Raw genomic sequence first — 15,282 nt, forward strand, 5'->3', positions numbered from 1 at the left:
CTCATCACAAGTAGTAAGAGAGAACTAACGGCAGGGTGGGTTTAGTAACAGGCGACGGGGGGGTATATAGATAAGAGATAAGAGAGATAGATACAAACATTATAGAGAGAAAAGACACAGAGAGATAGATAAATAGACATAACTATAGAAACAGAGACAGAGAAGAGAGATATACAGATATATACATATAGACATACACATACAGAACATAATATATAGATAGAAGATATAATATAGATATAAGAAGATATATATACACAAACATAATTACATATATATATATATCAACATATATAACATATATAGACACATATATAATATTTAAGATCTATATACAGAGACATATATATACATAGTAGAGAAGAGAGAATGAAACAAGAGAGGGAGAAAGGAGGATAAGGAGGGACACAAGAGAGGGAGGACAGATGAGGAGAGATGGGAGAGAAGAGAGGACAGATCACACAGAGAGAGACAGAAGAGAGACAGAGAGACAGAGAGAGAGACAGAGACACACATAGAGAAGAGAGAGAGAGACAGAGAGACAGAGAGAGAGAGACAGAGACACACAGAGAGAGACAGAGAGATAGACAGAGAGAGACACAGAGAGAGAGACAGAGACAGAGAGAGAGAGATAGAGAGAGAGAGAGAGAGAGAGAGAGAGAGAGAGAGAGAGAGAGAGAGAGAGATAGACATACACAGACAGAGAGAGAGACACATATACATACACAGACAGAGAGAGAGACACAGAGACACATAGAGAGACAGAGAGAGATATAGACAGAGACAGAGAGAGACAGAGAGAGACATATAGATAGAGACAGAGACATAGAGATACATAGGGAGAGAGAGAGAGAGATACACATAGATAGGATATATAGAGATACAAGAGTGACCAGAGGTATGAGTAGAACAAATAGAGGGAAGAAGAGAGAGAGAGAGACAGAGAGAACACAGAGAGAGACAGAGAGAGAGACAGAGACAGAGAGATAGACAGAGAACACAAAAGAGACAGAGAAGAGAGAAGAGAGAGAGATAGAGAGAAGAGACAGAGATAGACAAGAGAGAGAACAAAAGAGACACAAGAGAGAGATAGAGATAGAGAGAATAGAGAGGAGATGATAGATAGAGATAGATATGAGTATATGAGATATAGAAGAGAATATAGACAACACAGACAAATGATATATAACACAGTAGACATACACATACATATATATATACACATATACACATATATATATATATATATATATATATATATATTTTTTTTTTTTTTTTTCTTTAACATGGTATTTTTATCCCTACCAAATAAAAATGCCCAAATTAATTTTTCTAAAAAAATTCAGTGTCACATTATGCTACTGCAGCAAAATGTTTATTTACTATTTACATTTTTTAGTTTCCTTTGGGAATCTTTACCAACGGGTGTGAATATATGTGGCCAGCAGCCTAAATATATGTTGAATGAATTATCTCAGCAGCCTGCTTTAGTAACTAAGTGGACTGTAAATCAAATGACTCTTGAAATCACAAAAAATTATATATATTATTTCATTGTGCAGAAATTTGATTACATTTAATTTCTGGAGCACAATCCAACTTTGATGGACGTCTAAAGATAAGATCAGTGCTTTGCCTCGGTCCCATTCCTCTTATCTTGCATGCTCCATGCTCTTATCTTCTCCAACTCATATTGGAAGGCTGGCAGGTATAAATTGGATTGACTTTTAATTAGGCGCATTACCAAGGTAAAATGGGTTGTAACTGTCTGAATTTCCTTGCAGGCTCCTTTCGATTGCTGGCCAGTCTATTCTAGTTTTAGTCATCCTCTAATCAGACTCAGACAGATGGATCTTTAAAGGGTTTTGATGCTGACCATCATTTCCTGGAATTTATGTGTAGGCCAATTTATGTCTTTTTTTTTTACTGTTGGAAAAAAACTGATTAATGGATCTAAGGTTGATAAGTGGAAAAAACAGAATGAGAATGTGACAAGAATTTAACCTGTTCAACCTGACTGAGCTTGAGCAAAAAGAATGTGCAAAAATATACAAAAATATCAGTGTCTAGACATTAAACCTGATACAGCCCCCCGCCCTCTTGCCCAAGAAAAATAATAAATAATAAAAACCTTACAGCTGTAATATCAGTGAACTGAGGTTTTTTAATGCAATGAATCAAATGTGATTGGAACAAATACTCACAAAATATTCAAATTTTAACAAAATCCAGTTTTTCTGTGGTTTCGGGGGTATAATATGATCTGTTGTGCACTGATGAGGCGGTTTATGCTTGTAAAGGTGGATTCATACAGTTGTAAACAACAAAAATAAATGATTTGTTGGACAAATTAAAACGCATAAAAAAGCTGTTTTCATTTTTTAGAGACGCAAATTGCAGGGAGAAAAATAATCTCAGTGCTCTGCAAACAATAGCATTATTTATTAACGCTAGAAATCATGTCCAGCAGATAGTACAGTACCAGCTGTTACACAGCATTTGGAGCGGGAAATATTAAGAATACCTGATGATAATAAATTAATATAAATGTTTCAGAACTTGGCCAAAATAAGGTGTTTTTAGATTTAGCTAAAAATATCCGTTGTAAGCGCATATCTACCTACCACAGTGACACAAACTCTGTGATATCAAAAATAATATTGGGCTGACTAGAGATAGTAGGCCTTATTATTTTATTATTAATACAATGTTTCATCCATGTTGACGCGCTATGTTTTTTTTTTTAATGTTTTTTTTGTTGCAAAATTAAGTCGATAAAAAACAAAACTTTGTTAAAACCATTTCCGGGTTAGTGGCCCACAGAGGGTTCAGAATTACAAAATAATAATTTTTAACATTGTTTAGCCAAAATAGCCACCAGTGTCTCTTCTTTTGATTGACACCTATCTCTACCAATTGCATCAATCTAAGTTCTCTGCAGCTCCAATTATATCCAGAGTATAATAATAATAATAATAATAATAATAATAATAATAATAATAATAATAATAATAATAATAATAAAAAGTTTAAGCAGTGTTTTATTTTCTCTGCATCCTTTGTGCGGAATTGTGCATGTAGGATTACCGGACAACTTTTTGCCATGAACAAATCATAGAAATGTTTTTTGTTAAGCATAGCTAAACCCCTGATAAGGCAGGTAGAGAAGGGAGAACAGCTTTTCAAAAGAGGATCTACCAGGGCGGACATTGTTCATCATAGAAGGAGAGGATTTATTTATGTATTATTTTACTTGACATTTAGTTTTACAGGTATTCAAGATAAAACTGGAAGACTAAGACTAGATGAACAATAATTTAACTGAACACGACAACATCCAACGATATCAAAACCTAAATATGCTGTAATACAAATTAACACCAACCAAGTCCCATAGATCATGACACTGTTAAACAAAATCTCCTTTAACAAGGCATGGAAAGTGCAAACAAAGATTCCCCTAATGTACAACAGCAAAATAAAAACCATAATAGTAATAATATTATCCAATAAACTCTGGCGATAGTAGATGAAAATTTTGCCAAATGATGACTGTGATCATAATTTAGAAGCTATATAAAAGCCCAGCTGCTTCTCCAGCAACTCCCTCTGGCAGAGTCATGATAGAAACCGAGTCCTAGCCGCACAGCTATACTGTAATGGCACTTTTAATTAAAAAATATTTAATTTGGCATGCTTGAGAGGTCTTTTGTGCTTTGTGGTAATAGCCATCAATGTGAAAATGGGGCACAAAGAGCAAAATTGTGGAGCGACAAGCAGAACTATTTTAGACTAAGAGGTTGAGGACTCAGTTGTGATGCAAAACTGTTTGAGATCAAAGAAAAAATAAATACAAAAATGGCGCACAGATGGATTAGGTGGGTACTACGAGCAAAAATCAGAACGTTGTTGCACATGCAGATTTAGAACATTAAAGAAATTATACTGATGATAAACAACAAATCTTTATAATATTAATTCAAAGCTAGCAATTTATTATGGAGGAAGTGCAGAGGCGCAGACAGCAGCATATGGTTGCAAAGACCGACAGTGTAAGAGAAACTTTTTGATAAATTACCTGCATGAGTCAAACTCAGTCTGAGCGATTGGGACTTGCAGGAGCAGCCTAGAGTGAGAAGCAGGCAACAAGCACATCGGAGAGCTGCGGCTGGTCCAATGAGACTCTATGGGGGTGTCAACATGGCGACACAGCCTTCGCTTTAGAAGCGTGTGTTTTATTCTATTGAGCTGAACCTTAGTCACAAGCCAAATCTGAAGTAAAAGCTGTGATTGTCCCTTAGATGTATCGTTAGATCTGTTGTTTTACAAGATACAATAATCTTCATTGTTATTGTGAAGCAGAATCAACATAAAATCGTAAAAAAAATTGGAATTCTGTTTATATCCATTCTGAAACATCTTCTCTGGGCTGTAATACGTGGGTGTACACATCTACACATGCAACACAAATACACACAAAAACAGAAAAAAAAAAATCACAATGCTTTCACCTACTGTGTCAAATCTGTACCACCAATTCATCCCCAGGGAAAATGGAAAGGTAATGGTACGTAGAAAAAAAAAAAAAAATCAACATCCCACACAAGGTGTATGTGCGTCCCTGCATCCATATGATGGGAAAACAAAGTGCAACTATTCATCTGTAACATCATTTGGATCGTTTTCAGACATCAAAACGCATCTGTCGGCGCATTTACAGACGGAGGCAAAATATAATGGAAAGTGCTTAATAGATATGGAAGCAAAATCTACCAGACAGCATCATTTTAGTGGTAGCATGTAAGTGGCATGTTTACTTTGACAACAAAACAAACAAGCAGGGAAATACTGAGAAATCAATCTATCTTGTACTATGTGAAGACTTTAGTACATACTTGGATTTAATGACAGCAAGAAGAAAAAAAAAAGACTCATTTTCACACAGTACTTTTAAAGGAAGATGGGAGTCTGTATGTGCTAACCTCACGCCTTGTACTTCACTAAATCTTTCCTGCTCACATCTATGTTGTTTTACCTCAAGGGAAATTCAAATTTCCTCTAAGAAGTCCAGCGGCTTATAAACCGGCTCTTAATGATCCTATCACCGGGGAATATTTTTCAGAGTCAAGACTGCAAAATCTGTTTTTAGTATTGACTATTCTCACCGTCACAACATGTCTTTTATTGATTGTTTTGACACTTCTGCAGAACCTCAAGGAACAGTTTTATCACCCTGCCAGATATCTGTGTGTAGACAGCCACGGACGTGGCCCTGCTCAGTCGTCACCTCTGGTAAAAACAAATAAAGATCCTGGCTACTGGTGCCGAAGCAAGTTTACTGCATGAAGGAGATGCTCATTTGACTTGTAATGACAGACCCTGAGAGCTATTATGTTTTCAGTGGGAGACTTAACCAGAAATCCATTTCAGATGTGTGTTTGAGCTGAGGCAAACTCAGTGGGGGAAGGCTGGGAAGAGCAATCTGCACTGAATCTATGGTTTCTACTGATGGTGTGTCCACCTGCAATTTGCTTCTGATGATGGCTGTGGTTGGTACTTTAACTGATGGTCTATTTCACATTACTACTGATCATATAAAGTGCTTGTTTTCCTTTGGCAGCTACAGAGCATAAAGACAGGAGTGTATCACCCATATAAAGGTAACATTTTTCAAGCATCTATTGGACATCTGTGTCTACAGGCAACTTAAAAATTAGCTAAATTAGTAAAACCAAAGGTGGGTTGCTTACCGTTTTAGCCAATATTGTTTCCTTGCACACTTTTTAAGATATCTGTATATCGGTATTTTTTAAATGTTTTTTGTTTTGATTTTGTTTCTGACATTCTGTTTTTTTACCCTTCTGTATGGTGACCTTGAGTGTCTAGAAAGGCGCCTTTTAAATAAAATGTATTATTATTATTATTATTATTATTATTGTTATTATTATTATTATCTTTGTTGAAACATAGCTGCCCAATACAGCTCCCAAAGCTATATAAAAATGATTATCCAGCTGAAGCAGTATTTTCTTATTAAACACGCTAATAATATATAATATATATATATTACTTTAACTTTAATATATTATAAACATTTGATATTATATTAAATGAGAACTGCTTCTTCAGATCTATACACTCAAAAATCAAAACGTTTTTAGACCAAAATGACAAAAAGAAAAATGTTCGTATTGGTTGTGACAACAATAAAAATTGTATTAGTTTATATTTAATTATCTATTAACCATATTTTTTTTATTTTATACGCCCCACATTTTTTTATCATAGCAATGCTGAAAATATTATTATGAGTATTACAATTTGTATTATTTGAATGAATGGATGAATGATTAAATGAACACCCCCATACTAGTCTAAATTATAATAGAATTATTAATATAATATGAATATAATTTTAAGGAGGCTATAATAACTACAAAATCATTGTCAAAACATTAGAAGATACATTTTTGTGTATCTGACAGACCTTAAGAGAGTTTATACACTTTTGTTTTTTATCATTTTTTTCCGCAGTTTTAAACTTCAGAAGCAGCTCAGATATTGGAATGTTGTATTTTTGTTTTATGTCAACATACTCTAACAGAGCAATGTGGGGACTCTTTAATTTTTCTTGTTGTGGATCTTCCTGGTTAATTTGCGTTTTACTTCGCCAACTGTCCAGCGGGTCTTCAAATAAAGACGGGGAGAGTTGTGTGCCAGCTGGCTGTCATGGCCATTAGTCATAAAACACATTAGGAATGCCACGCAAATGGCAGCTGTAGCATTCAGTGTAGAGGACCAACGGGACATGTCATCAATCTCCATTAAAGACACAGGAAACACACAGCTTTTGTTATTTATATTCAATTGTAGTTTTTTTTAACCACCTTGACACTAAAGAGATGAAGGTTTGGGAGAAAAATGCTGATTAGCAGAGAGTCAACAATAAAACCAACGGTATGCTTAATGAATGATTGTTCGGTCTTTGGTAGACTTTATCAGCAGAAGCCATGACTCCATTGACAGGAGAGGGCTGGAGCTCAAGCTGCTCCCCGCTCAATCTCGTTCCACATGATTATTCTCAATTTCACAGCTGATGGTTTTTACTGAGGCAGACGGCGGCAGCCAAATGCTAAAGTACAAAAGAAAAAGGCTCTGATCGGGGAGAAAGTATGAAGTAGGGGGAGGGGAAGGGGGGGTCAAAAAGATAAGCGGGTCACTCAGCTTCATCAGCGGTGTTTGGGATAGAAGTAATCTGCGAATGTGACCTGCCTTTTGTCATGTTACAGGACTGCAAGACACATGCCATGCTCGTAGATGTTAGCCCTGCACAGATCAGGAGGGGCTGAACATAAATGCATCATAGAAAATGTACATAAATTACAGTTTATGTCAGAAGTATCACAGTCTTGGTGTTTTGGAGACATTGTGGAGTTATGGATTGTTCGAACAAAGAAGTCCTCAGTATTTTCTTGATGATTTATTTCCCAACCCTCCGCTAAAACACATCCAGAGAGGTTTCACTTGAGCTTTCTGTACTGCCATGGCTGTGTGCTTCCAAGTAAAAGTTGCACTTTATTGTCTTTACTATGAATTTCTTGCTTCACACTCCTTAATTTGATCAAAAGCGTAGCACGTGCAGTTCTTAGCACAACAAAGAACTGCATGTGCTACTGTCAGGGTGATTGTTTGGAGGAAATGCAGGTAAACCCACATGGTATTCTCTGAATTCTGTCCTGCCTTTTGTGTGCCGTCGACAGAGGCTCACTCGCCCATCTCTTCCCAACATATCCAGCTGTGAGAGCCTTTCTGCAGCAGAATATTGTCCTGCTGTGAAATACATATGTAAACTGTGAAAGAAATCCAGAGCAGATTTTCCTGAAGATCTCTGGTCTAAGCATGAAAAGGATTACAACCCAGTTGCAAAGGTTTGGGGTTATAAATATGTGTAAAAATTATGAAGAACCACTTATTCATATTTATGATAGACCCTTATACTGTACATTAAAGCCTTTTAAAAACATCGACCTTCATGACCAGTCTGGGTACCATGTTGATTACTTTTACAATACATTTAGAAGGAGTCTTATGCAGCACCCAGGAAGTGTTTCGTGGTTAAGGGTATTGTTCAGGAATCCAATGAGGAAGTCTGTGGGATTTGAACCAGGGAACTTTCAGTGTTCCCAGAAACCAAGCACTGTGTTTCTGTTTTAACCAATAAGGTATTATTCCTTTGTTTTTTGGACTTAGACGTGGCCCAAGCCTTTATTAGGTTTTTAGAATTATGAATATACCTCTTTGTGAACTTTAATCATACAATTCCATATGAAATAAGAATTAGAAACTAAGATCAGTAGGCTATCAGGACATAAAGCATCCTGGGACGATGGCTTAAAACATGGTGTTTTATATATTTTTTACCAGGTTTTAAGCTGGTAATTCAGCTGTGAGGTTCTTAAAATATGTTTTGACTAATCAGATGTGAAACATACTCCGTCTCTAGTGCATGCCTTTATTTTGATAGCGACACGACAGCCACCGTAATAATCCGTGCTCCTGTAGATTGAAGCATTCTCTCATTAGACAGTCAACCCGATGCAGTGAAGTATCACGGCCAACTGCACTATCTGCTGCTAACTGTGCTACTTACTGCCAAATCCACAACACTTTTAAGTTCATTAGCACATACGAGGGAAGTTAGCCGCTACAGATAGTTCCTTTCCACCACAAGCAGGCACTCAGCTACTTCCTACAGGCTTGAGCTCAACCAATCGGCAAGAAGGTTTAGGCGATGGAAAAAGAGGGGATGAAAATAAAAGGGCTGGGGGGAATCCATTAGGGAAGAAAATGCCACAGGGGTATATTAGAGGCGGAAATGTGTCAGTGTTTCAGAATTAAAAGAACGATAAAATAATTAAAAAAATTTTTTTTTTAGGTAAAAACACGTTTTAAATATATTTGGGTGTAAATACATATGAAAAAATAAAAGGGTTGGAGAAAAAAATCACTTGTAATAAATAAACAAACAGTAAATAAAGAGTTCAAGAAAAACAGATAACTGAAAATGAGTGGTTTAAATAAACAACGTGCAATACATCAAAGGGATAAAATATGTCTGTGAAATATTGAAATAGAAATATATATTTTCAGCTGAATAATTGGCAATTGTCAAAATTAATTGTCAAAGTCAATTACTGAATAAAGGTCTTCTTTTCATTATTTTATTGTATAATTGATATTTTTGACTCCTTTTCAGCACTGTATTTATTTAATTGAGTCATTTCTTTATTTCTGTATCTATTCTGAATCATGGCAGGAATGGCCCTCCATAGTATTAATGCTCAGACTGTTTACCTTTTTTAACAGCCATCAATTGTTGTTTTTTTACCTTTTAAGTACGTGTTACGCAGTAGGGAGCGTTTTATGGGAAATATATTATAATATTATTCTCTGTGTGAAAATATACTTTACAAGCAGTCTCTGTGTGAGTTGGATCCAGAAGTATACACAACTAAGAGCTTGAAAGAACCACAAAAGCTGCTAAAAAAAAAAACGAAGCACCAACTCCCAGCTGCACGCATGAGGATGCTAGTGAAAATGACTGCATCCCTCTGGGGAGTGGGCAGTGGGAGATGCGGGACTTGATGAATCAAGGACCTTTTGTTTGCAGCGAAATGATTGCTTCAGTGCAGTTGGAAAAGAACATCGCGTTGGCAATGCTTGGCAGGCAGGAGACAGTCATTTGTGGCCATTTAGCTTTGAAGCAGCCGCAAAGAGGGACTGAGGAGAGCAAGGTCATTTAAAGATGATGGAGAATGTAATGATGTGGCCAATGCAGGGTGTTAAAGTGTGTCTACTCTATTTGAATTGAGCTGAAGCTTAGTGCGCAACGGGAACACTTGCAGTAATGAAAGAAACACGGGAATATTTATGGAGGACATATAAACTGAAGACAAATCCCAGAAGCAAATGTAACAGAAATATTTCCGATTTTGAAATATCTCGATAGGCCCTCTTTTCTGTGCTTTATTAATTTAGCAAATTTGCAGAATCTTGTTTAAGAGCAGAAATTCTGCAAATGATTCAGATGCACATCCACCCTTAGTTGAGAATAAATAAAACTAAATGTGCACAAAAAAAAAGAATATTTTGGTTTTATTAAATTTGCCTTCAAACTTGAATCTCTACACACATTGCCAGACCGGCAGCCATATTGCAGTTTTACCTTATGACAACATGTGAAAATAGAAAAATAAACACGTTAGAATGAGCTGGCCTGCTTTGCTTTTTGAGCAGCAGCTTAAAATTTCAATCAAGCATGTGGAAGAGAATACTGAAGTAAACTGGTAGTCAGTAGGTTGCAATCTGCCAACTACCATTCAAAAAAATCATGCGATTTGTTGCTAGCAATTTACTGCCGACCACTTCATAGCATTGGACAGACAGCCAAATTGATGGATGGGACTTCTTTTCTTGTGTGTATGTCTTAGGGTAATATTATTTTTGCATGTCATTCTTACCTCTAACATAACCACCTTATGTAGTTAAATGACATATAGCAGTGATACATATTTACAAATCTCACGAATAGCCAAGTATTGATTTAGTATTATGCGGTTTAAATATCACACCAAAATGCTTCGGTTTAGAACAAAGAAAATATATATTCATGTAAATCCCTAAATGTTATGTAATAGGGAAATAACTACAGCTATCTACTGACAAAATGGTGACTCTTGGGGAGATAAAACTTTATACTTTAATTCCTCTAAGTCCTTTAGAAAATTTTACGGAATGTTTCTCACTCTACTCATCATTTAAAGTTAAATCAGTTGAGCTACGGCTATTCCACATCTGTTCTAAGCAAAATGAATTTCTCTTAAAAAATTTAAATGTGATCTTGTATAGAAAGTGATTAAAAAATGGATGAAAAAAGATTTCAATATAACTCTTAATATATGTAGTGCTATAAACCGTGCACCACAGAATAATCCAGGTGGATAAGAAACATTAGAACATAAGCGGAAGTGGCAAAGAGCAACGTTTGAATTAACAATAAGTCATCTGGTTGCTTTATTTAACAGCCAACACACACACACACACACACACACACACACACACACACACACACACACACACACACACACACACACACACACACACACGCACGCACACACTATTCATTGCCTTATTCTACATTAAAGACTAAGAAAGTCTGACCCGCCTTTCTGAAAATAATACAAGCGCAAGCAATAAAAACAATTCCCATTCATTGAAAATTCAATTAAATTACGTCAATTTTTACTTTCTTGCTTTTCGGATGCTTCAAATATCACTTTAAATGACACCTTGAGAGGTTACTTCAAAGAACCACAACTTTTAGTTATATTTTACAAGAGGCAGCAATAAACCAAATTATACATGTTTAGAATAATAAAAAAATAAACGGTGTGTGGATAGAAAATTAGTTTTACAACAAACGTGATGGTTTGGGGCAGTTTTACGGAAATGAGTTGCTTTTCCATGAAATAAAAAGTGACACATTAAGCAGCCACAAGAAAAGCGTTAAAAACGAGTCTAAAAGCAGTTTAGACAGCCTCAAAATGTAAAAACCAAACTGTGTTTTCCTACCTGTGCGACACGGCTGCGGAGCTCCTCTGCTGTCGCTGTCCATTTCCAGCTGCCACAGATTACAGCGCGAGCTCAGCCCCCCCGCGCGAGAGCGTGTTCGGTCCCGCGAGCCAGTCAAGAAAAAAGATAAACTGCGCGGGTAATGGGCGCGCGCTGCGCCACTGCCGCCGCCTGTGCGACAGAGATACCGAATCACAGCGCGTGGGGATGAGAGAGGAAAGCAGAGAGGGACCAAATGAAATCAGCCGCTGAGACAACAGAGCGGGGGCCATAAAAAAGCAGAGACTCACACCACAACGTTTACGTTTTTCTGTACATTTTCACAATAGAGCTGAGCGACTGATGTTTTATCCCATAACCTCAGAAACAAGGAAGAAGTATGATTACAGCTTCCAAAATTAGGATTTTGACACAATATGTGGATAAAAAGAACACTCATATCAGTATTAAAAAAAAAAAAAAACATATTACAGTTCAGTTTTACGGCCATACCAGCTAAACAAAACCAGAAGTTTCTGATTTGTGCAAAATGGCTCTTCTCCCAGGGAGCCACTGCCTCAAGGGTCACCACAAGAGTTTCAAAAACATTTATAGCATATAACATCAGAAAAATTAACATCTCAATGAATTGTGCACAGTGTAATGATGGAATGGTGTATGGCAAGTGACAACACAGTTGGTATCTGGTTCCTTTTGAGAGCTAAATTTAAGTAGTGTTTTTTTTTTTATAGTTTATTAGAAATCTGGATTCCCTTGTTTCAGCTCTAGTTCAAAATCGAAAATGTCTATTCTGGTCAAGCTTGAAATACATTATTCTGTGCTGAACAGATATTTTTTTAAACTCATATTTACAATTATGAAAACTTGCTAGGAACTTGCACAGAAGAGAATATTCATTGTTCTTGCAATCAAGAGGCTTAGATTGTGACAAAACGGCGGTAGGTCCAACTTGAAATGAATTGTAATACACTGATAGATTGTAGAAAACATTATAACCCATTTTTGGGGAAAAAAGATAATTACACTTCTTAAAAAGTTGCTTGCCCGGTGTAGCATTCATGCAAGAAATGAAAACAACAATAAACATCTGTTAGAATGGTCCAGTCAAAGTTCAGCCCTAAACCCAAAACTACACAATTATGTAGTTTGAACTACTGTGGAAAGAAGAATGTGTAAAAATCTCAATCCCTATGTAAAAGATGCCAGGTATAGACCAGTTCATTGTTATTGTTTTGAGGCGGGTTTTTCGCGCATGCGCGCCGGACCGGTAGGCAAAAGACGAACCCAATGGCGGACGCAAACAGAGAAACTGACGAGTTCTCCGCGTATTTTTCTTCTTTAGATAACGTACTACACGATCGTTTTAAGAGTAAGTTGATGGTTGATGGTATCAGATTGCCAGATCCACACAGCAAAAGCCTTAAGGGACGGAGCGAGTCTGTGAAATGCTGGCCAAGCGCTCCGTACCATGACATACAGCTGCCTTATAAACACGGCAGGCCAGTACAGACAGAGAGCACGAAAGCCATGAAACCACTGGACGGCTACAATTATTTTAAATCGGGAAAAAGGCTCCAGCAACGCCCGCGACGCCATGAGGGATTAAGCGGTCAGAAAATGGATGGATGGATGGATGTTGTTCACACATGTTTGTGCAACAGCACAAAGCGGCGTCGGACACAGGCCGCGTCTCAGCAGAGGCCCGGTAGGTTAAAAAAATAAATAATTTCACTACGGATTATTTAGGTGTTTTTGTCTTGTTAAAATGGGTGGCGGTGTCGGCGACATTGCAGCGTAAACACAAGTACTAGCGCCCGTGAACCGGGGCGTAATGGCAGCAGCAGCTGCTGTAGCCCCTGCTGCTAGCTGCTGCTAGCCGCCCCGGCCCGGCCCGTGTAGCCGGCGGCGCCGGCCCGTGTAGTGTTTACTACGCAGCAGCCGCTGGCTGCTGCCGCAGCCCGTGAACTGGCAGAGCAGCCGCTGCCTGCTCCGCCGCTGCTGCTTGGCTGCTGCTGCTACCGCTTCTCCGGCCCGTGTAGCGATCTGTGTACCCTCCGCCGCTATTTAAGTAGAACAATGACTAGAGCAGAATTAAGTTGTATTTACCGGAGATGAAGTGTAGACTGCAAATTCTGTCGTAGTATGATCACTCCCCCAGTCCATTGGGATTATCTGCCTGCGCTCTTTTCATTGAAAATATCCATTTCTTTCTTCGTCCTTTCTCCTTCGGTAAACGACAGAAACGTACATCCAACGATTTGAAATGCCTCTCTGTGCAACCGGGAGCACAACAAGTCGTAGGCATTGCTTAGATTCCATAAATAAACGAAGTAAAAGTACGCTCTAAATCACCCGTTTTGTCATGTAGTAGACGAGAACAGTACTGTTTTCTGCCTACCAGCGGGACCCGGATGTAGCGCTGACGTCACGCGGGACGTCACGCGTGAACTACCCTATAGACCCCCAAAAGACTTGCTGCCATAATTACAGCAATAGGTGATTCTATAAATTGCTGACTCAGGGGGTTCGGAACACAAGCGCTTGCCATACTTTTCAGATATTTATTTGTAAGCAGATGAAAAATCATATTCACATTTTCCCCCACTTCACTGGTCTATTGTATTAATCTTATTACAATCCAGTTATGTTTAAAAAATAAGCTTTGTCTTTTAAATTTATACCAAAACATAAGCAATAATAAGTGCAGTACATGCAGCAATATCCATTTCTCTTTAGCAGCAAAATCATTGAGAAAGTTAAAACATCCAAATGTTTTCGTCATAACATACAGTATTTATCCGAATAAAGTCTAAATAAATTGCTCCATAGCAGAGTTTATGAAAGACTAAGAGGAATTTTAAAGCCTAAAAACAATGCTAATGTTTGCCTATAAACAGGCCCACTAAAAACCTGCTCCGGCTTAATGGCCTTGTGGGCTACAATAAACAGCTCGAGGACTCAGAGGACAACACCGTCTCACTGTGACATGTCAAATCCCCTCTACCTCAAGCTCGTATTTGTGTCACGTAAGGTCCAATCACCAGGCATCAGTTCCCAATCCTGGCCCTGTCATAGCCTCTCATTAACATTGTTGGGCCGTGTTCAAAAGCAGATGCCTGAAGATGACTCGGAGAGTACAGTGACACCGGGACATGCCTGCGTGCACTGCGGCCAGCTTGCCTCTGTGTGTGTGTGTTTGTGTGTGTGTGTGTGTTTAACTCAGCTGTCAGCCAGACTGTGATGCATGAACGGTGGAAACATACTTGGAGTTTGAGCTATGTCCTTCGCATTGAAGTCCTTTGACGCCCTGCTTGACCTCACCATAAGGCATCCGCCCTAAAAATAAAGGAGCTCATATGTTTGTCCTCGTGTCTTCATTCACTCCTGTGTGAACGAGCGAGAGAGGGGGAGAGAGAGAAACAACTAAACAGATGCATGCACGTAAATGCAGACTGGGCACCTCCAGTGAAGAAGAATCAGCCTCCTGCTGTTAAGGTTGGAATAAAATGTGTGTAGGCTACATTCAGACCAGTCATCATGCTCCCTCCATCAGACTTAATAACAGCCCTCGGCTCCATCATCATCTTGAGTGCTTTCATTAAAGAACATTTTCATTCTACTGCGCTCAGAATCATCAAGAAATTGGCCATG

At 38.0% G+C, this 15,282-nt stretch overlaps 1 protein-coding gene across 1 annotated transcript in view; it reads right to left on the minus strand.

Annotated features, from left to right (window-relative positions):
* Positions 1-11,822, minus strand: part of LOC105919501 (zinc finger protein 385C) — a 115,389-nt gene extending 103,567 nt beyond the window's left edge. The window contains exon 1 of the mRNA XM_036141842.1: positions 11,632-11,822. Within this exon, the coding sequence (XP_035997735.1) occupies positions 11,632-11,674 (43 nt within the window). The 5' untranslated portion in view covers positions 11,675-11,822. The remainder of the gene's footprint in view (positions 1-11,631) is intronic.
* Between the last annotated feature and the right edge of the window lie 3,460 nt (positions 11,823-15,282).

Source organism: Fundulus heteroclitus, chromosome 10, assembly GCF_011125445.2.
Source record: "Fundulus heteroclitus isolate FHET01 chromosome 10, MU-UCD_Fhet_4.1, whole genome shotgun sequence".
Classification (NCBI taxonomy): domain Eukaryota; kingdom Metazoa; phylum Chordata; class Actinopteri; order Cyprinodontiformes; family Fundulidae; genus Fundulus; species Fundulus heteroclitus.